At 40.7% G+C, this 22,154-nt stretch overlaps 1 protein-coding gene across 1 annotated transcript; it reads right to left on the bottom strand.

Annotated features, from left to right (window-relative positions):
- Nucleotides 1-1,574: 1,574 nt before the first annotated feature.
- On the bottom strand, nt 1,575-20,344 carry OVCH2 (ovochymase 2; the record flags this gene model as incomplete). The annotated part of the gene is made up of 14 exons (XM_084241142.1): nt 19,948-20,344; nt 17,125-17,234; nt 15,184-15,275; nt 13,501-13,673; nt 13,028-13,123; nt 12,410-12,561; nt 11,573-11,783; nt 8,780-8,870; nt 8,532-8,656; nt 7,708-7,848; nt 7,238-7,368; nt 5,232-5,325; nt 4,514-4,724; nt 1,575-1,611 (listed from the first exon to the last, which is right to left on the bottom strand). Exons 1-14 carry the CDS (start codon nt 20,033-20,035, stop codon nt 1,575-1,577), a joined length of 1,752 nt encoding a protein of 583 aa, XP_084097268.1. The 5' UTR covers nt 20,036-20,344.
- Between the last annotated feature and the right edge of the window lie 1,810 nt (nt 20,345-22,154).

Genomic DNA, 22,154 nt, shown 5'->3' with positions numbered 1-22,154 from the left:
GTGGGACCCTCCTCCAGTGGCTGGGGAGCAGCCGGGACTCGAACACGCACTGCAGAGGCTGCGGGCAGCTTCTCAACCCAGCGCTCAACCGCTGCACCACTGGGGAGGCCCCTCATCAAACATTTTAAACTAAAGTATGTTGATGCCACCTGATCAGAACTCAACTGAGAGTTGAGAGTCGATGACCATTCAGCACACTATGAGCACTGATGATTGCATAAACCAGTGGTGATACTTTGTTTCTGGAGAGTCTTCACGACAAAATGTGGCATAGAAGACCATGTCCACTTTTGGAAATATGGCACTAGCATGGACCTGAGGTCTAAGACTGTATGAAGACAAAGTGTTTGAGAAACCAAGAATGACCAGAATTTGCCAGAAAATGTATTTGGGAAGTCAAAAGAACAGCTTGTAGAGTTCTATTCCTGTCGTCCCTCCCACACCCAGGGGAATCCTTCTTCAGCAGCTGTGTCTCCAGAGTTATGCCAAGGATGCTAATTGAGTTCTCCACCAATATTTACAGCAGTTGTTTCAACTCTTCCCAAATAGCGTCTGTTGTGGCAGGGGCTTGTTAGAATGGGTTTCAGGATGAGAATACCTGAGATCAATAGAGTTGTATGCTACAAGTCCAGTTCTTCCCTATGCCACATTTGTTAATGTATATTGCATAAAATAAATACATTATTCTAAGAAACTAAAATGTCTGTTATGTGTGTAGAGGGGCAAATTCATTTGTCCCTAGAACTCGTAAGGATGACATAGAGCATAATGAATGAAACTAGCGTTCTGTAACAGGTGTAGCCCTGTTAGCCACCACTGATTAAGTTCCTGCACTGCACGGACAATGGGCTAGCCTTATTACAATCTATGCATGATTTCTAAATACATGATTGAGGATATTAGGAAATACCAGGATCTGATCACAGTGTGACACACCATGATGCGTCTAGGGTGGAGAAATCTCTGGTCTAAACCATTGGATTATAGACTGTCCTGAAGACAGAAAGTGTTACCTTGAGCCAGCTCTGCTTGGAGCAAGAAAGAGGGAAGCCAGATAGCAGGACTGAACTCTGGCGTTTGCTGCCCTGTGAGTGGCCAGGAACATCTGCCTACTAGAAAGGCAATGGGCAACACTTCAGCAGGTCTCTCCCATATCCGGATGCAGTGTTCATGAGGATGATACCTGGTATTTGTTGCCCATCAAAGAACTTTGCCAGATGAAGTTGGGAGGTGTGGATGTGTGTATTCCATGTCATAATCCATTCACTAGAAATTTAGGACCCCTATCACATATTAATACAGTCAAGAATATTGGGTATCTTCTGATTGAATGTGAGGCTCAAATTCTGTGAGGCTTTTCACTCTGGACAGTTTCTGGGCCAACAGAGCTGAGGACTTGGACTCAAAAAATTTCATTTTTCTTTTGACACATGGTCAAAATGGCAAGCTGTAAAAAGTTTCCATCCCTATCCTCAGCCTGCTCACCTCACATGTGTTCCATAGGGACTAGGGCACCCCATGGATGTCATTGGCTGTAATGGAGGAAACAAAGCAAAGAGAAAGCTCAGTACATCTCAGTGCTCATAGGCAGTGAGTAGCGCTCTCACTTTTCTGCAGGGGAGGGACAGTGAGAGTCGATGACCATTCAGCACACTATTTAGCCATTCCCACTAAATGCATTGCCTAAGCTGGGAATTTTCATTCTTGTGACTGGAGATATTTCAGCATTGCTTTGAGCAGAAGGGACATTGGCCACATCCCATACAGCTTTATGTGACAATTTCTTTGATATGTCAACTTACTATGGCCCCCAGTTATTCAATCAATCACTAACCTAGGTGCTGCTGTGAGGGGATTTTGCAGATGCAATAAAAGTCCCTTTCATTTGACTTTAGTAAAGAAGATCCTGGAGAATCTAGGTGAATCTGACTTGATAAATTAGAAAAATTTAAAAGCAGACAAGAGATTTTCCCAAAGATAGAAAAAAGTCTGCCTGTGGAGAATAGCTTCCACCCTGCAAGTGGAATTTTTGTGTCCTGTGACCTTCCCTTTCTGAGTGCTCACCCCAAGGATTTACTCACTTAGCCCCTCAATTTCATAGCCAATTCCTGGTGTATTAGTGAGCTAGGTTTGCCATAATAAAATAAGTTTGCCATAATAAAAATTGTAGCGCTTAGAAGAACAGAAATTTATTGTGTCATGGTTCTGGAGGCTAGAAGTCCAAGATCAAGGTATTGGAAGGACTGGTTCCTTCTGAGGGTGCTGATGGAGAATCTGTTTCAGGCCTCTCCCATAGGTACTGCTGGTTCACTGGCAATCATTTGTGTTCCTTGTTGGTAGATGCTGCATCACCCGAATCTCTGCCAAATGATCTCTGTGTCTCTCTCTGCATCCAAATTTCCCCTTTTATAAGGACACCAGTCATATTGAATTAGGGCCCACATCAATGACCTCATTTTATCCTGATTACCTCTATGAAGACTCTAGATTTAAATCAGCCTGCACTCTGGGGTACTGGAGGTTAGGACTCCAAGACATTTTTGGGTTTTTTTGTTTTTGTTTTTGTTTTGGTTAAAACTCTGTCTGATACACTCTGGATCCTTCCCCAGAACAGCTTACCAGAATAATCAGGCCCCTCAGGTAGAACATTCCAGGTCTCCAGAAACAGTGACTCATCCTCTGATCTGGATATATTTAAATCTGGGTATAAGCATAATACATACTGCTCAGCTTATGCAAACATGTTTTGCTTGGGACTTACCAGAAAATTATTCTTCGAATTCTGGGGCATCTCAGTCAGTTGGACTCTATGGGTATTTTCGCTAAAAAGTGAAATATTTTAATAATAAACTGGTTTTGCCATCAGTAGATGCTTACTGTTTGATAAGAATGAAAAACTTGGGGGCAGATCACAGGCTCTGTGGGACTTGTACAGAGGGCTCATGGATGGAGGACTTGAAGGAAACTGTGATTCATGTGTCTAGGCATGGGGAGTTGGTCAAGGTATTTCACATGACTGAACTTCTGCTGCATGTCACAGACTTGCTCATGGCCAAGTATACCTGATCCGATTTAATCCCCACCCAGATTCTTACTGGACATGTGTTTTTCTCTTACTGCAAGATGGAAGAAAATGAGTCTAAAATGGCTCTTTCTGAGATTGCACATACGTACAGTAAGGACAGACCAAGACTCAGTCAGTTCTCATTCTTTGTGAATTCTGTATTTGCAGATTCACTTATTCACTAAAATTATTTGTATCTCAGAACAAATACACATGGTGCCTTCATGGTCATTCAGGGACATACATGGACATGGAATCACGTGGTATACGTGCTCATAGCTAAGGTCAAATGAGGAGATGCTCGTGTTTCATTGCATACATCTCACACTATGAACAAATGTCTTTTTCATGGTCTACTTAGTGCCATGTTGAGGTTTTGGATTTGGTGGGTTTTTTTTTTTTCCACTTTTGTGCTTTCTGTCGGTGATTTTGCTGTTTAAAATGGCCGGAAATATAAGGCTGGAGTAGAAGTGTCATGAGTAGTGGGACTCATAAGGTAGTCTGTGATGTAGCTTATGGGGAAAATAAATGGTGGTTAAGCTTGTTCAGGCATGAGTCATAGCAGCATTGGTCTTGCATTCAGTGTTATTGAGCCATCAATATTGATTAAATAAGGTGTTTTTAAACAGAAACACACATAAAACCAGAGACTATTGGGGGCCTCCCTGGTGGTACAAGGGCTAAGTCTCAGAGCTATCGTGCTATGCAGCTGCAGCTGGAGTTTGATCCCCAGCTGGGGAGCTAACCCACATCCAGACCTCTCCTATCTTGTCCCCTGCTCCCCTCAGCAGTTTATTTCAGTAATTCTGCTCCCCACTCTGTCTCTGGTGAATCCTCTTACCCCCTGCACCCCTGACCTACACCCCAGTCTTGTATGCATACATAAATAAAAAAAATAAATCTTTAAAAAAAAAAGGCAACCAAAACCAGAGTCTCATAGAAACCTAACAAACCTCGTGTTTCTGCTAGGAGCAGTGATTCAGTTTTCACCAACTGGATATTTGTGACAAACTCCTAGAACGCAACTGCTGCAAATAATGATACTTGACTATATTCATGTGGGAATTTTTTTTTAAATTTTTTTTTAAAGATTTATTTATTTATTTTATGCAAGCACTGGGTACAGTCAGAAGCGCGGGAGGGTGAGAGAATTCACCAGAGCCAGAGCGGGGAGCAGAGCAGGCAGAAGGACCGAAGTACACTGCTGAGGGGAGCAGCGGGCGGCAGGAGAGGTCTGCGCGCCATGTGGGACCCTCCTCTGGTGGCCGGGGAGCAGCCGGGGATCGAACCGGCGCCGCGGAGGCTGCGGGCAGCTCAGCAACCCAGCGCTCAACCGCTGCGCCACCGGGGAGGCCCTCATGTGGGAATTTAAAGGCTGCCAGTTGTGAGCATATTTTGAGGATTAGAATAGGGACCTATGAGGAATATAACCAAGATGAAAATGCATACATTGTGCAAAAATGAAAAATGATGTAAAAAATTAAAAAAAAAAATAGGGACCTGAGGATTGGTGCCTCTATCTTCTTACCTGTTTCTGGAATGAAGGAGACTGTAGCTTGAAACCCTTTGAAGGTCTTATTTTCATCAGACTGGAAGTGAATGAACATTGTACCGGAGTAGCTCAGCACGGGGTCCGGGGTATCAGAGCCACACAGCCGTGCTGGTTCAAGTCCAGCCCAGGCAAGACGCGGTCAAGGGTCCAGCAAGTAGATGTGATATTGGGTAGAAGAAAAAAGTTGTCCTTTAGATAATTGTTAAGAAATAAGCTTTTCTAATATATGTCACAATTCATTTTAAAAATAGAAAGGCAGGTTGCTTCTTTTAAAGGTGCCCCATCAACTTTTCCATTCCGTTTTATCTCTAAACACTCCCACTGGAAATGCCCCTCAGGGAATCGGTTCTAGCCATAGGGCTAATTTAAATGGCACCTTCCCCTTGTGATCCCAAATTCACTGTGAGTCTGTCTTCCACATTTTCTGCCCAAATGGTTCTCTGATGCTCCTTCTTGCTCTTCCTGTCCCACAGTGGTAGTGGTGAGAGCATAGGAAGCAGGGAGCTGGTGCCAGGCAATGAAGGAAAATGGAGCCAGATTTTCTTTTCATCCCCACACCCGCAAACTCCATTCAAATGCAAATCAGGGGAGAGGTGCCTTCCGGGGAACACCAACCTATCTCCTCCTTCCTTTCTACATCCCTGTACACTGTCATGTAGTCAGAAGTGCAGTCTCCACTTTCTTCTATTTCCAGATTCTGAAAGGAAAGCTGAGAAGACGCTACATTACATCCAGAGTAAATGATGTAAGAGAATACCTGATTTTGATGAAGCAAAGAAATTTTCATTGATAAACTTGTTCTGGAAAATGACCATAGATAAAAAAGTAAGGAAGGCATTCATGGGGAATTTAAGCTACTTAGAAAAAGATGCTTTATCACAGGTTCCCAGTCTTTCTGAAACATCTTAAGCTACTAAATACAGGCCAAATACAAGGTGGGAAAACATGCAAGTCTTTTAGTTTCCTAGCGGCTCTAAAGAGGCCAGCAGAGTCACCCGTGGAGATTTTTCCTATCTAAAGAGACTGGTTTTGGGATATAAAATGAACCCATGGACATACAACTGCTTCTCAGGACTGTTTACTATAGTCCACCTGGTTCCTGATAGTTCATCTTGACCCATCAGTTCTTTGGACTCAAAATCCAAAGTGGCTGTACCTCTCGGGCCCTGTGTTTTTCTTTTCGGAAGGATATATCGGGTCCTATTCTCATCTGCTTTGTCGTGCTGCTAATAAATCTCTATGACTCACTAGCAAATTCTGATATAGCATGGGAATGAGAGACTCTAGTGCTGATGCAAAACAAAAGGTCATCTGAGCTCCCACAAGCACTTGCAGAGGTGGTGTCTGAGTCAATGCAGTGAATTTGAGAGGTCATAGATGTGTGGAAATGAAAATCCTGCTTGCTAAGCTTAAATGTAAACCTCGACAAAATTCTAGAGCATATTATAAAAGATATTGTGTACAAAAGCCTAAAAAGAAGAATGATTACTTGCAACCAATCTGGGTTCACCAAGAATATACATGACAAGCCTCTCATTTTTACATTTTCTATAATCCTGTTTAATGGCTACATTTCTCTCTATTATGAGAGTTTCATTTTTTGTTCTCTTGAAAATATGAATATGTTTATTCATTGCTTTTTCCTTCTCTTATAGAATTTCCTCTATGGGGCACTTCTTTTGTTTCAGACAAGAAGGGAAGTATCTAGACGGGAGGAACAAGAAGGAGGAACAAAGAAACAGAAAGAACAATTTTCAAGTTGTTTGATGGCACTGCCATTGAGCTTGAAGTGAAAAACGGTGGGAGATAGGACTGATGGGCTAGGAATTTGGATCTTAAACACACAGATGATAGGGATTCAATGGAGCCTGAGTGCTCAGCAGAAGATACAAGGCATTGAGTGGAAAGGACAAGAATGGAGACAAAGGATGATCATGGTGAATGTAGTCATGGGGAAAAGAAGATGAACAGGATTCGTGCAAACATTTCTTAAAACCTTACTGGGATATGTTCTGGAAATGGACCCTTTAATCTCTAAACCAAATGGTAGGCACATCGTGATGACTCAAAATGCTAATTTCCAATTATTGGCAGGACCCATCCAAATAAGATCAAGAGAAGACATAGAGGAAGTCATTATAGATCTTCTCTTCCTGAAAGTCAAGGCAGGCATTTCAGAAGGAAGCAGAATTAAGGGAACATTTATTGCTAGTGATGGAAGATAAAAGTTTAAGTCAGAGCTTGCTCTGATCCCTTGCTTAGGCAGTTCGATTATTAGAACTCACTGCCCTTGAATTTTGTAAGCCGTGCCCTACAAAGGGTTTTGTTAGCAGTTTAATAAGGAGAAACTTGCTTCTATCACTAGAAGGAACTAGACCCTGAGGAAGCAGTACTGAAAAGTGTGGTGCACAGTTGCCATCTAGTGGTAAGTGTGGGTAGTTACATGGGGGAATAGGCTGTTAATTAGTCAGCAGGTTTTTATGGAGGAGCCTTGCGTAGCAGGTACCGGGAACTAAGGATACAGCAGTAAGTAAATTAGATAAAAACCTCTTCCCTCATGGTGCTTGTGTGGGCTATTCTGTGAAGATACCACAGCAAAGTAAGGCTAACAGAGTCAGTACCTTAATTAGGTGATACTTGGGGGCTTGAAAAACCCATTTACAGTGGGCCATGTCACCGTAGTTTTTAGGATAGTCAGGACTCTGAATGAAGCCTTCTTCAAAATGGATGGCTAAGGAACTGCAACCTGAATCTGAAAAACATGAGAAAACTTCCAGACAATGGCATCCCCCAAACAAAGAGGAATTCTTTGTTCTTCTTCCTGTCTCCCCCAAGGACACTAGAAGGAGGAGGAACTTTGTGTACTGATTTTCAAGAACTTATCTGGCCCATCACCTTGCGTAGGTGTGCAATAAACATGAGTTCACAGGATGCAGAAGGAGTGCCTGCACCCAGTGCCTCACCAGCTCGTATTCCTCTCCACCCGAGCCAAGCAGGCCTTGGGAGGGAGCACTCTGCCCTTTCCCTTCCTAAGGGACCTCTGTGTCTGCAAAAGCCCCAGGTAGTGTGTGAGAAAAAGAAATGGTTTTACCAGGAAGATAGTTTGGTTTAAGAGCTTTATAAGTGAGATTAAACCCAGCAGCATAATCTGTGCCATCAGAGATGAACCTCAGTCTTAGAGAGTTGGACCCAACAAGAACTGATGAAGCCAGGCTTTCTCCGCAGAATTTCCCTGCAACACAAGAAGGAAGAGTCTTTGTTCAGGGTCTGGAAAAACAGCACCCATACAAAGGTTTCAGGATAACTGAACTTGTCATGAGACTTCAGGATTTTCAAGACTTACAATGCACAGTTTTGTGCATTGTAGGATGTTTTGCAGCAACCTGACCTCTGCCCACCAGCTGCCAGTAATATTGCCTCTAGCTGTGACTACCAACAATGCCTCTAAGGCATTGTCAAATGTCTACACCACCAGTTAAGAACCACAGGTGTGCAATGCCATTTATCTTTCTTATGTAAATAACCTTTGTCTCCTACTCATGGTTACCCATTGGTATTTTTCTTCTTAGCCCTATTAGCTTGCCTAGGAAATCAGCATCTCCCCTGCAAGTTCCTTCCCACACCCAGGCCCTATAATGTCTATGTATTACTCCTGATGGCGACCAGGTCTAGCAAATCAGTCTAGGATCCTCACTCAATGGGAAGCAGATGCAATGACTGAAAGGCACTGTGGCCTTCTAGTCATCACTCAGACTCAGATACAGTTCCTGTTTGTCCCACTGTCAATTCTGAGTGTTAAAATTGGACACAGGGAGGGTGGTATCCATAGATGCCTCTGTGCCAGACATAGTCTAACTAGGCCCCATTAGCAGTTTTAACACTAGTGTCCTTTTGACAGTGTGAAAATCCACTCACCAATAAGTCTGTCTTCTAAAGAATATATTGACAGGTAATTGTGATAACAAGACTCTGCGTCCAAGTAGGAAAAATTGAGCAACACATGCATTTTCTCTGGCGCCAATAGGGTCCAGACACACAGTCTGCAGGCAGATACATCGAGAGGGTGTTATTTCTAGATAGAAAGTGATTGGCACCATCCAAATAATGGGCACAGTCAGACTGGAGGAGGGTGTTCGGGGAGGACTGGCAGAGGGACTACTCACTGCTTGCTCTCCAGATGTAAGTAGGGGCTTTCTGGGAAGTGCAGCTCCCCCTCAGGCTGGCTGATCACAGGGTCCTGCTCACTGCAAGAGGCTGGGAGGAAAAGTCACAAGAATCAGGCTCACAGGGATGGCACTCCTTCCAGAACCCAGAGAGATGCCATAACCCCTGGTTCTTCCTTATGCTTCACAAATTCTTTTCCTGTCTTAGCATCTGTGATGCCTTTTAATTGTTGTTCCTTTTAGATTCTGCTTGACCTTGAGGTTCTTTGATTTCTTCTCCTTTGCTCTTTTGTTACTGATCCCACAGTTCCATTCTATAGATATAGACATTTCCCAGATTTTACCCTTAGCTTCATCTCTCTCATCATGAGATCTGCCTCAGTTATGCACTCAGTTTCAATGATTAGCTCTACCTTTTTGAGATTCAGACCTGGTTTTTTAATTGTTTCTTATGTATTTTCCCCCAGAACTTAATATGCTATAAAAGTGTTGTTCTGAGTCAACAAATTTGCTTCCTTTATGATTTGATTACTTTTGTGCACCCTTTTCTTTGTCTCCTATGTGCAAAACCCTGGTGTCATCCTTGATTCTTTTGTCTACTTCACCACTCTTCATCTAATTGACTATTAAGCTCTAATTCTTCTTGTTTCTCTTCCTTCCTCTCTATTCTCTGGCGATAGCCCTAGTTTAAGCACTCATTTCTCATCTCTTGAACTAATGTGTAGTCTCATAAATCCATCTTGAGTTATTTCCTCTCTAATCTATGCCTGTGTGCTATCCTTGTATCACTAAAATATCACTCATCTATTTATGTAGCAATCAACTTCCTCTGATTCAATAAAGCCCAAATTTTTTTGATTAGCATTCAGTGTCCATAAGTTGGCCTCAAGTTACCTTTCTAATCTTCTCCCTCATAAAATACATCACCTTCCATACCTTAGCTGCTTATTGATCTATATTTAAACCTGAAAATCTCCTATCTCCATCCTTTAGTATCTATCTATTCACTGATAAGGATGATTCCTTGAGCTGGAATATTATTATTTACTTGTATTCCTGTTCTACCTGATAAAATACTACTTGTTCTTTAAGATTAAGCTTAAAAGACATCTGTGCTTCAAAGCCTACCTTGTCTGATGGGGTAGATTCTAATGTTATCATTGTTAAAAGAAAGGTTCAATTAAAACAAGCAAACAAAAACAAAGCCTCCCCCCTTTCTTTCAGCCAAAAGTGGCTGCTTGCTCCTCTGAGGGTTCAGAGACTATTCTTGTACACTGCTTTATGTAGATAGTTCCTCAGACTCACGGGACCACTGACAATCTGAGATAAATGTGCCGTAGCATTTTCCTTTGTAGTTGAGGAAAAAGAGGTCCAGAGATGGAAGGAGCTTTCCCCAAATCACAGAGTGAATTCATTACAGACTCGCGGAGGAACACTCACCTCCTGTACAGATGGGGACACTCAGGGTAAGGTGCGTAGCTTACTGACCACACCTGCACTGCCTCACCCACCTCCCTTGAGTTTCTGCTTTAAAGCTGGATTTAGGCAAGTGTTTTTGAGTTGGAGCCCTGGATTGACCAGAAACGAAAAGGGAGATCTATAGCTCCTACTGGCTGAGGAATGGCTGTGGGTGCTCCAAGTGGTGCTTCTCTACCTGCTCAGAGAGCTTTTGCAGAGGAAGACTTTTGATTATAAATGGGACTGATATTCAGAAATGCTAGATATTAATTTCTGTTGGAGCATGTTATGAGAAATACCCACCTTTGGAGCTCTTTATCTGCTTTCCTAGGAAAGAAAAAGAAAGATGCATTCACAGTTTGTGGTATCCTGAATAATATTTCAAGAAGTTAGCATCTCCCTGGCTCACAAGTGCAGAATTTTAGATTCATGTGCAACTAATGAAAATCTAACCCGTGGAAAGAACAGAATGGCTAAATTGACAAAGCAAGAAAGGGGCCCTGGTGTTTTAAGATGATGGCATATTGTTTAATTGTGCTAATTGAGAAATAGGCCATGATTAGTTTGGAAGTCACATACAGTAAGAAGACATGATTTGACCTACCCCTTTTGTTTTACACGAGAAGGGAAGCTGGAGAGGGAAGTAACGCCCCCACCCACAGGAGACTTGCTGGAAAAAACCTCAGACTTGAACTGAGGGCTCAGACCCCCTGCCAGTGTCATACCCTTGAAAACAAACCCATTTGGAACTTCTGGAACCAATTTAAATGAACCCCTTTGGGAAAGAAGCCCTATTGAGGCTGAAATTTACTAGTTAAGAAAACCATTAAGTCTGGACATGGAGGCAGAAATGAAGTTTTAATGAACTCACAGGTCAGAAAGTTGTGTCTAGACTCCTGCCTTGTCAGACTTCCTGTACCTGAATTTCTGCCAGGCTTTCTCAAGCGTGGCATTTCTTACATTTTTGACTGGATGGTCTTTGTTGTGGGAGGGCTATCCTGTGTATTGTAGGATGGACATCCCAGGTTCCTACCCATTATATGCCCCTGGCCCCCTCCCTTGCACTCCCTGCCCAAAAAACATATGGTCAGTTTCAATTATGAAATGAGATGATTTCAGTTAAAGGCGAATTTGACAAAGTGTAGCGTGGGTGGATTCATGTTTCACTGAATATCTATATCTGTACCATTGCCACGTTTTACTCTTGGTTTAGACATAGTAAATATCACTGCCCTTACAGGCGGCACCAAGGACCCAGCAGAGTGGGTGTGTGTGCTCAGCGGTCCTAACTTGCCTAGACTCTGCTGATATGCTTTTTGGCCCTAGCTTCTTGACCTTGTGTGCTGGCTTCATTACCAATTTGGATATGTTTGTGGATCCAAGGAAGCACTTTATTGATATCTGTGAAGATGCCAGGGGTTCCTTGATCATCCTTCCTCATGTTGTCTCTCCAACCTCGACCACAGCCCAAACCCCAGGAAGTTACACCAGCCAGAGTCCACGCCCCCTTCTTATTCCGGCACATGAGGGGACCTCCCGAATCTCCCTGGAGGGGGAAAAACCTCTGTTACTGTCCTTATCAGTGTCTGTACCCTAAAGTGCTCACTCATTCCCACTCAAAGTTGCTAGATGAGAATCAGTGTTATATGGATTCAGGGCCCTGGAGGATGGCCACACACAATTCACATGAGATCATCAAATACTATCTGAGCTTGTCTATTATCGATTCTTCTTCCTCATCCCAGGTTTTCATCAAAGGTTCTTCCTTTTTCTGTCTCACCCTATGGACCCTGGGAAGTTTTGCCCAGCAGTTAAACCAAGCTCAGGTCTTTATCAGCAGGAGAAATGGCAGGAAAGCAAAGAGCCCACTACACACACACTAGTAATCTCTAAATAGGAAAATGCCAGCTGTGCTTTAGGAGTGGAGAACCTCGAATTCATTATTGGTATTATCTTTGTTATTTGGTCTTTGGAAAGAACAGAAGATTGTCTCTGAATTCACATTGCCTGCTTAAAAACAGGTTGTTTAAACTGTTGCATCTCCCGTCACTCCTGGCTCTTCTTCCCAGGGTCCAGCCTTATCTATCTACAGCCTTTGTTCAGCCTTAAGCTGAGGACTAGGCTGAGTTGAAACCCTGTCTGGGACTTGTCTGCCCGGCTGCTGCCACCTACCTGGCATGCATCTCTCCCTCCATCTGGGAAGCCTGTGCAGAGAAAGGTCTGCCCATTGACGGGTTGATTGAGGGTTAATAGAGCTGTCACACACTCCTCCTGGGTCAAAATGGGCAGGTTCACTTCCTGCAAGACTTGAGGAAGGTTGCCGTCTACAAAACACAGAGATGAGAGCCCTAGCAAGGTGCTCTTTCAACCCTCCTGAGTTGAAGATGCACCATTCGGGTTGTGTCTTTTGGGCAGACATGAATTTCTACATATGATGTGATACTCTCTACTTTTAAAAATATTAACACAATTGTTATCAAAAATTCTATTTTCTAATGAAAACACAACACAACAAAGCAAAAATAAGCAACTATAGATCAGAGACATTCTGCAGGGGGACGAGGAGGGAGAGGGATCAAAACGAGGGCAGGAAGAGCACAAGGGATATGGTGATGGTGCACAGGTGAACTGGTGGTGGGAATTCTATCGGGACTACACCTGAGAGAAGAAAGCAAACATTGTACAAAAATGAATGATGATGTAAAAAAATATATAAATAAATTATTTTTGTAGTGCTATGATAAGATGATAAATCCTGATATCTAGTAAGAGTCATATAGAAGTACTTACTTTCAGTCAAGCGGCCCCAGCCTGCAGTTGTACAAATAAATCCAGCCTCAAATTGTTCCTCTAGTTCTGGAAGACATATGGGCCTCACAAACTGGTCTGAAGAAAGAGCAAAGCAGGGCTTATCACATCCATGGAGGACAGGGCACCTTAAGTCACTCACCAGTTGACATTTAGGTGGTTCCCCAAAAACCTTATAGGAATCATGTTATCTCTGCCTGACACCTCTAGGAGTCACTTGTCAGACAGAGAATAACCCTGTTTTTACTTGACATAATCTATATCTGAAGCCAACAGGGTTTCAGGTAGGGACCCTCCACCCCAACTCCTTATCTTGAAGTCATGACCGAGGACCTTAGAGATAGCTAGAAAGCATATACTATATGCATATACTAGACTGCATGTACTATATGCTGTGGAAGAGAGGTTATGGAGAACAAGGGTTCATCATTTCAGAGTGAGCCTCAGATGTTTACCAAAATTGAAGTCTCCAGCCATCTTCAAAAGGGCAATATCATAATCCATTGGTTTCTTGGTTGAGAAGTATGGGTGTATGATGATAGTTTCAATGGCAAGAGTTTGTTCCCCTTGTTCTATAGAGCTTAAGTCATGTTCTCCAGCAATAACATTCAGAATTGATGCACTATTTCTATGAATAGGAGACAAAAAAAAAATCAATGAATTTCATTGATTCTCTGAGTACAGTTGGAATGGTGGGCAAACTAGTCTCTTCAAAATGACATGGATGCATAATTGTAGTGAGAGGCTGTTGAACAGATAAAGTGACAATCATTCCAATAGTATAAGTAAAAACAGAGATTTTTACTTATACTATTGGAATCTCTACAGAGATTCCCATTTCAAGTGGGAAACTAGCAAAGTGTCACTTCATATGGAGACAATGATATAATAAATTGAATGCATTGTAATGTGATCTGTGAAATGTTTAAAGATGCATAGACATTGTAATTCAGGTGGACATTATTCAGCTATCCTAGGAGGATGGTTTGGCTTCAGTAGCTCAGTATCAGTGAAAAACTTTGGGAATGACTTGATTCCCATTAAGCATGCTGCTTTAATGTCAAAGATGTAATGCATAATATATATTATATAATCACCATAACTGTGATATCCCAGAAAGCAAGCACACTCAGGGTTTTGGGACTTATTATAATGGAAAGTGGGTATCTTCTTACCTCCTTCATGATTCTAATTTAGAGATGTGGCACACCATGGGAAAGACTATTTCCCTTCTTCCTGCTCCACAGTTACCAGAAAGGAGCTTGGTAGGATACACTGAGTCAGAGTTTTGGGGTTTTCCATTTGGGGGGACCCTTCATTTCCAGAAGTGATAATTTTATACAAACTTGAAAAGAGCAGCATCTTCTCCTCTTGGTACTTACTTAACTTTCAGCTACATTAAGTACCTTACCTAACATGTAGTATCTCATCTAACCACCCACCATGTTGAAGTGAAATTATCAGTTGACTTTTTTTTAGACTACTAGCTCTCTGGGGGCAGGAATTATGTCTTAGTCATCTTTGTGTCTTTGACACCCCCTAGTATTTAGGACCGAATTAATACCCAGGAGATGTTTGCAGACTTGAAATGAAAAATGACAAATACAGGAACATGATCTTGATTGCAGTCTAGTGAGGACCCACAGCATTGACAACAAAGGCACACAGTTAAGTGAGCAGAGTGGAAGTTGTCAGATTGAAACTCAGAGAGGCAGGGTCAGTGGGAAAGAAGACAATGGAGACTTCTTCATGATCTACTGGCCTCTTTTTCCTTTATCTATTTATTAAGATACATAATGAGCTGGATTATTTTTCTTCTTTGAAATTTAAGAAAAGTGGGAGAGCACTTCTACAAATATATCTTCGTGATATTTTTCAATCTCATTTGAGCATGATTCTTTATTAACTTCCAGTTATACTAAATAAATGAAGTATTCTACTCCTGCAAGGAATGTCTGCTTTTTCCAAGTTGAGTACCCTCTGCCAATGTCACTGAGCCCTAATTGTGTTATGCAATTAAGATGTTCCTGCACTAACACCTACATCAACAATAACATGTTTTAATAGAACTATCCCGCTGACTGCATGGGTGAGAAAGGGGTAATCTGACTTCTGTCCATGAACTTGGCCATCCTTACCTGTTCGCAACGCAGTGAGCAGCTGTAATCACCCACTGTGGAGAGATGATGGTCCCACCACAGATATGTTTCTGCCTTCGTTTCAGAGATACCTGAATTGCAAAATCCTTAACTGAGAGCAAGTTAATGCCCTCAAACCCCCCAAAACATGGAGGCTGAACTTATTCTGAAAAATAGGCCCAAATATGTCACTCAAATAGGTGAGATATCATAGACTATGAAGAGGTAAAACCCATCCCACTACAATTCAGAAATGAGTAATGCTGGAGCCAGAACATTCTAGAAGCTGGTAGTAAAAATTGTTATTTCATTCCAATTTAAGAGAAGTGTTCTGGTACCATTCAGAGACAAAGTATTACACACACACACACACACACACACACACACACGTATATACATATATAATATGTGTTCAGAGATAAGATTATTGGACAATTTTCCTCCTTTGTGCTAATTTTGGCTTTCTGAGTTGTTGATTACTTTATGCTATATTATTATTATGTAATTAGAAAAAATCTATAGCAATATTTTATATCTGAGTTTTAGTTAAAATGAAATGTTTTATAAATTGAAAAAAATAGTTATGTGTTTATGTATGTATTTATTTTTTACTGTTGACCCAGACTGTTACTCTAACAATAAAAACAATATCTATGGTTGAAGAAAAAGAAGTATAAGACATAGCAAAGTTAAGATGAAGAAGTTTGAGAGAAATGCAAAGTGAGGAATAAAGGAGTTTTCAAATCATGCTCCAGTTTTTCCAAGTCTCTTAGAGAAAGAGTCTGAGCCAACAATTTTCTCATATGTTTAATTATTTGACTTCTCTAACTTCTTCTAGACTATTTTTTAATCTGCCTCTGTAGCAGTATACTTTATGTAATTAAGATGTTTTTTGGTTTATTCTGTTTGTGATATTTGATTTGACTTTAAAATAACTTACAGGATACAAGTACACACTTTTAATCCCATTGTTGGAATTAGAAAAGAAGCAATTTGTTAGATTAAACAAAATTTAGTGAGCGATTGAAAAATAGATAAAAAAAGACTAAGTATAAAAGAGCAGGTAAGTAGTCACCCCTGACTATAATTTGAATATAGATTTCTACATTGACCAGCCAACCTATTGAACATGTAAGCAACTGATGAATCAACTTTTTAACCAAATAATGAATTCATCATTTAATCAGATGACAGTGACTCAGTAATTCAATTAACCCACTGAACTGAAACTCAATCTACCATTACCAAGTATCTACTAACCTAAAACTTGATATGGCTGACTTGAGAGAAGTAAAGAGCTGTAATCACTCATATAAAACTAAGAGGCAAGAATGCAAATGACTCTCAGGGTAAAGAAAGTTGGCAGACTTTCAAAGACAATAATGTAAATACCATAGGCTAGGGACAGAGGCAAAAGGGCATTTTTATGGCATTAGAGGACCAAGAAATTAGTTTAAGACAGATTCTTAGAGCATGAACCACTAAGGAGGCAGTGTTCTTGACTATCTCCCAAGAGGTCCTATGGTACTGGTACAAACATAAAGTTGACCTATGGAGAAGATACCATAGGTATCTTTAACTATAACAAAATAAGTTATTAGGTATCTTTAACTATAACAAAATAAGTTATTTAAAATATATTTATTGAATCTGAAAATTATTTTTTAAATTGTATATTCAAAAGATTTTCAATTTCTTAAGTGGGATTTTTGTTTTAGCTGCTGAAATTTTGGGATACAATTTCCAACTTTGAAGGCAAGCTAACAGTGCATGTAATTATTCTGAACTTAACTGATGCATATCATGAAGGACTGGAATCCTTACACACTCTCACAAGATCTCTGCTGATAAGTAGGCAGAATGGAGCCCACTGCTGAGTAGCACGTGATTCTGGGAGACAGGATTCTGAGATAACTCTTAGTCTACTCATCAGAGACTCACCTGCCAGGGGTAGGAACCCTTTTCCACTTGGCTTCCCCCAACAATGCGACTGAAAAGGTTAAAGTAATTCCAAGGCCTTACCTTTGCCACACTTCGCCCACAAGTGGGAGCTGGAGAAAAGAAAAGACAAATGTGTAGTCATTAGATAGATCCTGGAATGAGGAAACTCTTCTGAGCAAGAAAAAAACTGTAGGTCACAGAATATGTGGAAAGATTACAAAATGACTCTAAGTTAATTGTGAGAATTGTCATAGTAGGGATTGTTCATCTTTTGTTACATAGAAGAGGCAAATCATGAAAAGACCTACTTTTCTGATATAAAAATTAAGGGCCTCAGAAGTATATCGCCACTGCAGGTTGTTCAAGGAGAATGGAATAGAGAGAAGACAGTTTCCCTATCTACATACCAAAGTGGTGTTAGTATAGAAGATTTCCCAGGTAAAGAAGAAAAGAGCCCTTCCTCTGCATGGAAAAGATTTTATCCTTTTTTTTTTTAAATAATAAATTTTATTTTTATATTCCCCATACAATTGCAGCCCCCCCATTCTGACCCCAATCCCTCCCCTCCCGCCCCCGCCCCCCTAAAAGTGTCTCTGGTTCATAGTTTTTTGTTGATTTTGATTTTCACTTTCTTATAGTTATTCATTTTCCTGGTCCCTTATTTAAGTTTTCTAGATTCCTGCTATGAGGGGGGGTGCCTTTACTTATTTGTCCTCAGTTTTTTTTGACTCCACCACTAACAGATGGACTAGATTGAAGATGTTTACAACTGACTGGTAATTGAAAGATGACACATCTTCTAGCCCTTCTGCAGATTATTCTTGACAACATGTTTTCTAAGAGGACCCATAAAACCCTCCTTCATCATCATCCCATTTCTTTATATAGCTGAATCTTCTAATCTTTATTCTTTAGCTTGGTTACCACCTCAACTGAGAATAATGTATGTTAAGAATTGATTTCCTCAAATTATGTTGTCTCTTCTATGTACAAGGGAGCATTCCTTCCTCTCCCTTTTATAGTATTTGCCATGAGGTAATGATCCTTGGATTATGACGATTCTTAATGGTTTTAAAACTTAATCATTAAAACTTCATGATTTCTGACTTTGCAATGATGTAAAAGCAATACACAATCAGTAGAATACTTAGTTTTAGTATTTATTTACTTTTATTTTTTTAATTTTTTTTAATAGAGGCATGTTTTATTTATTTGTTTGTTTGTTTGTTTTGTTTATACATGCACTGGGTGCAGTCAGAAGCGCGGGAGGGTGAGAGAATTCACCAGAGCCAGAGCAGGGAGCAGAGCAGGCAGAAGGACCGAAGTACACTGCTGAGGGGAGCAGCGGGCGGCAGGAGAGGTCTGCGCGCCATGTGGGACCCTCCTCCGGGACTGGGGAGCAGCCGGGGATCGAACCGGCAGCGCAGAGGCCACGGGCAGCTTCGCAACCCAGCGCTCAACCACTGCGCCACCGGGGAGGCCCTACTTTTATTTTAAATGAAAGTTTTATTTTGAGCTAGTTAGAGATTCCCATGCAGTTGGGAGAAATAATAGAGAGATCCTGTGTATGCTTCACTCAATTTCCTTGACTATTTTGTAAAACTATTTTGTGAAACTTCGTTTCACAACGAAGTAATGGTCATTCATACAACCCGTTGACCTTACTTTGAATTTTGAATTTTGATCTTTTCCTGAGCTAAAGATATGTGGTGAGGCTCTCTCTTGTGATGCTGGTAGCAGCAGAGAGCTAAAGTTCCTGGTCAGCCGCTTGATCATGAGGGTAGAGAGCTGATACTATGCAGTGTACTGTGCTGCTAGCATTTTTTTTAGGATACTGTATTAAATATATCTCAACTTAAAATATGTTCAATTTATAATGGTTTATCAGGAGATGGTCCCATCATAAGTCAAAGTGACATGACAGTCTGTTTCCCTTACTGAAGACTTACTCATCTCCATATTTCCAAGGTTTACACAATTCTTAACATACAGTAGACACTTAGAAAAGTTGGGTGAATGAACTAATATTTTATTATCTTGAGAACATATTCTCTTCTCACTTATCTTGAGAACATATTCTCTTCTCACTTAATCCCCTTCTGTGGTTGTGAATCAAGCATTATTACCCTCACATTACAGAGGAGAAAATTAAGAATCAAAGATGCATGGACATAATTTTAGTGACAAAACCTCGGTGGAACACTAAGACTTTGATTTTGGACCTATTGCAAGTATGACATTTGATCAGAAGTTTATTTTCTGTTTGAGTTGAATGGATCTCAAGCACCTTAGAAACCAAATTTACTATTTCCTGAAATAATTGAAGCAAAACCAGAAAATATGATGATTCATGGGACTGGCACAAATCTGACAAAGGAGATGCCTGCCAACAACTTTTCTCAGCTTGTGTTACTTGAGGAAAAAAGGACCATTTATAAATTACTACCATGAATATGCTTCATATTTCCCAGCAAGATAAGTTTTCCAAAGGACTACAAATGCTTCCAAATTTCAGCTGATTTCCAGAATTTGTTCTATGAAAGAGGATGGAATTCTGTAATATGTCCAAATAAGTGAACAATTTCAGTTTTCTCCAGATCAATGCAGCTTGTCAAACTTATACCCATAAATGTTTTTTCTCAGTTTCAATGTGAATTATAGAAGTCCAAAATAATTACATGAGGAAATAATTAGATCTCCAACATATATTTGCTTTTCCTATATTCCCCTAGGAGCATGGAGTGGGTTTGTGATGCCCATTACTAGCAAAGGATATTCCTTTAGACACAGTTCAGTTAGTTATGAATTTCTTTTAGAACTTACCTTGGGGGAGAGAGAGAGTTGCAGATTTACCTTGTTCCAAACATATCATTCCAAGTAATAAAATTAGCTTATTTTTGCTCATAGGCATTTTGAATCTAAGAGTTTTCCTCCTGAGATTTTAGAGAAACTAAAAAGAATTAAAATAGAATGCCTTGTGAGACCAGCAAAAAAAAAAAAAAAACAAAAAACAATCAAAGGCTTATTCATTAACCAAGAGTTCAGGCATTCAACCATATCCACAAGATGTTTCAGAATGTGGTTTCTGAAAGATCCTTGCAAGGTGCGAGGAGTCAACCACAGAAGCATAAACTTTTTCCTATATTGTGGAAAAAATAAACAAGGATGTTTAAAAAATAGTTAATTAATTTTTAAAAAGAAGCATAGTCTTGATAGAGCAATATCATATGTCCCATTATGCCCACATCAATATGTTGCCTCTTGCAGATTATTTTTGGTTAGCCAAGTGGTTGGTATATAATGTTTTCATGTGCAAACATTACTTGCTTCTTAGTACAGTTAGAATTTTCTATAGGAGGATTGAATCACAGCAGACTTTGCTTGCAAAGGTAGAACTTTCCTACGTGCATCCTAAAAAATATGCTGAAACATTTTTCTTTCTCTTCTAAATGCAAATACTTGTATCCCTACTTTTCAAAGGCTATGATAAGCCCTTTAGCTTTTACCAAAGACTCATTAAAACCTTTTTTTTAAGATTTATTTTTATTTATAAAAGAACTGGGGTTGCAGGTCAGAGGCGTGGGAGGGTGAGAGGATTCACCAGAGGCAGAGTGGGGAGCAGGACAAGCACGTGGACTGAAGACACTGCTGAGGTAACAGCGGGTGAGAGAGGAGAGGTCTGCCGCACCACGTGGGTAGCTCCCTGGCTGGCTGGGAATCAAATCTGCTCTCCAGAAGCTGTGGACAGCTTCACAGCACTGTGCTCGACTCCCTGCACCACCAGGGAGGCCCTAAAACCGTTTCTTTTTTCTTTTTTTTTAAAGATTTATTTATTTATTTATACAAGAACCAGGGTACAGGCTAGATCCGTGGGAGGGTGAGAGGACTCACCAGAGAAAGAGTGGGGAACAGAACAGGCAGACTGATGAAATACACTGCTGAGGGGAGCAGCAGCCGAGACAGGAGGGATCTGCCGCACCATGTGGGACTCTCATTGGCCAGCAGATATCTAACTGCTGGCGCTGCCCTCAACCACCTGCACCACCAGGGGAGGCCCCCTAAAACCTTTTTTTTGCTAACCCAAAGAAGAAGTGGAATAGATACACAATGAAATATTACTCGGCTATATAAACAGAAAAATGAAACCTTGCCATTTGCAACATGGATGGAACTGAAGGGGATTAAACTAAGTGAAGTAAGTCAAAAACTGCATGATTTTACTCGTATGTTGAATATAAAGAAGCAAACTATAGGAACATACAAAACTAAATCAAAACAAATCCTAGAAATATGACTGCGGAGTTGAGGCTACCAGAGGGGGAGGGGGAGGGTAGAGAGCAAAGTGGGGAGGGGGCCCAATGGACTCTGGTGGAGGGTTATGACTGTATTGCTGGTGGGCGTGGCATGGTGACATATATCTGCAGACATGTGAAACTATATCCCCAAATCACATATAGTGTTATAAACCAACATTATCTCAATGCAAAAGAATACAGTTTAAGAAAATAAAGAATAAAAAAATAAAATCAGTAAATCTGGAAAAAATTCCTTTCAATGGAAGAAAATTAAAGGAACCTGACAAGAATTTTTATTTTCATATTTGTTTTGTAGCAGCCTTTCATAGGCAGTGCATGCTCCACTTGGGGCGCAGGGGGTGCGGCACCACCAGGCTCCTTCCCTGTCAACCCACCATTTTTCAGAGCCGTGCATGTGAGCCTTGTACATTATCTTTATCTTGATTTATTTCATGCCTCCATCAGCAAGATATGTCCTAAAACATGAAATAAGCCTCAGAGAGCTTGTAAGGGTGTTGCACTTTTCATAAAATGGCATATTAGAAACCCCATGTGATAGGGCAAGTCCAGAAAGTGAAGCCGTCTAGAAACCAAATGTAAGCATGTGTGTGAGATTCTTGCCACAGTTAACAGTGTTGTAAAGATTGCAGAAAGGTATGATTTTTATTTTGAGAGGGCATGTAGGGTTAGCACAGGTTTGTAGGATGTTTTGAGTGCCTGCAAAAATTATATAAT

The sequence above is a fragment of the Talpa europaea genome, assembly GCF_964194135.1.
Source record: "Talpa europaea genome assembly, chromosome: 1".
Taxonomy (NCBI): Eukaryota; Metazoa; Chordata; class Mammalia; order Eulipotyphla; family Talpidae; genus Talpa; species Talpa europaea.
The sequence above is the reverse complement of the archived record's forward strand: the minus strand, read 5'-3'. Positions and strand labels throughout refer to the sequence as shown.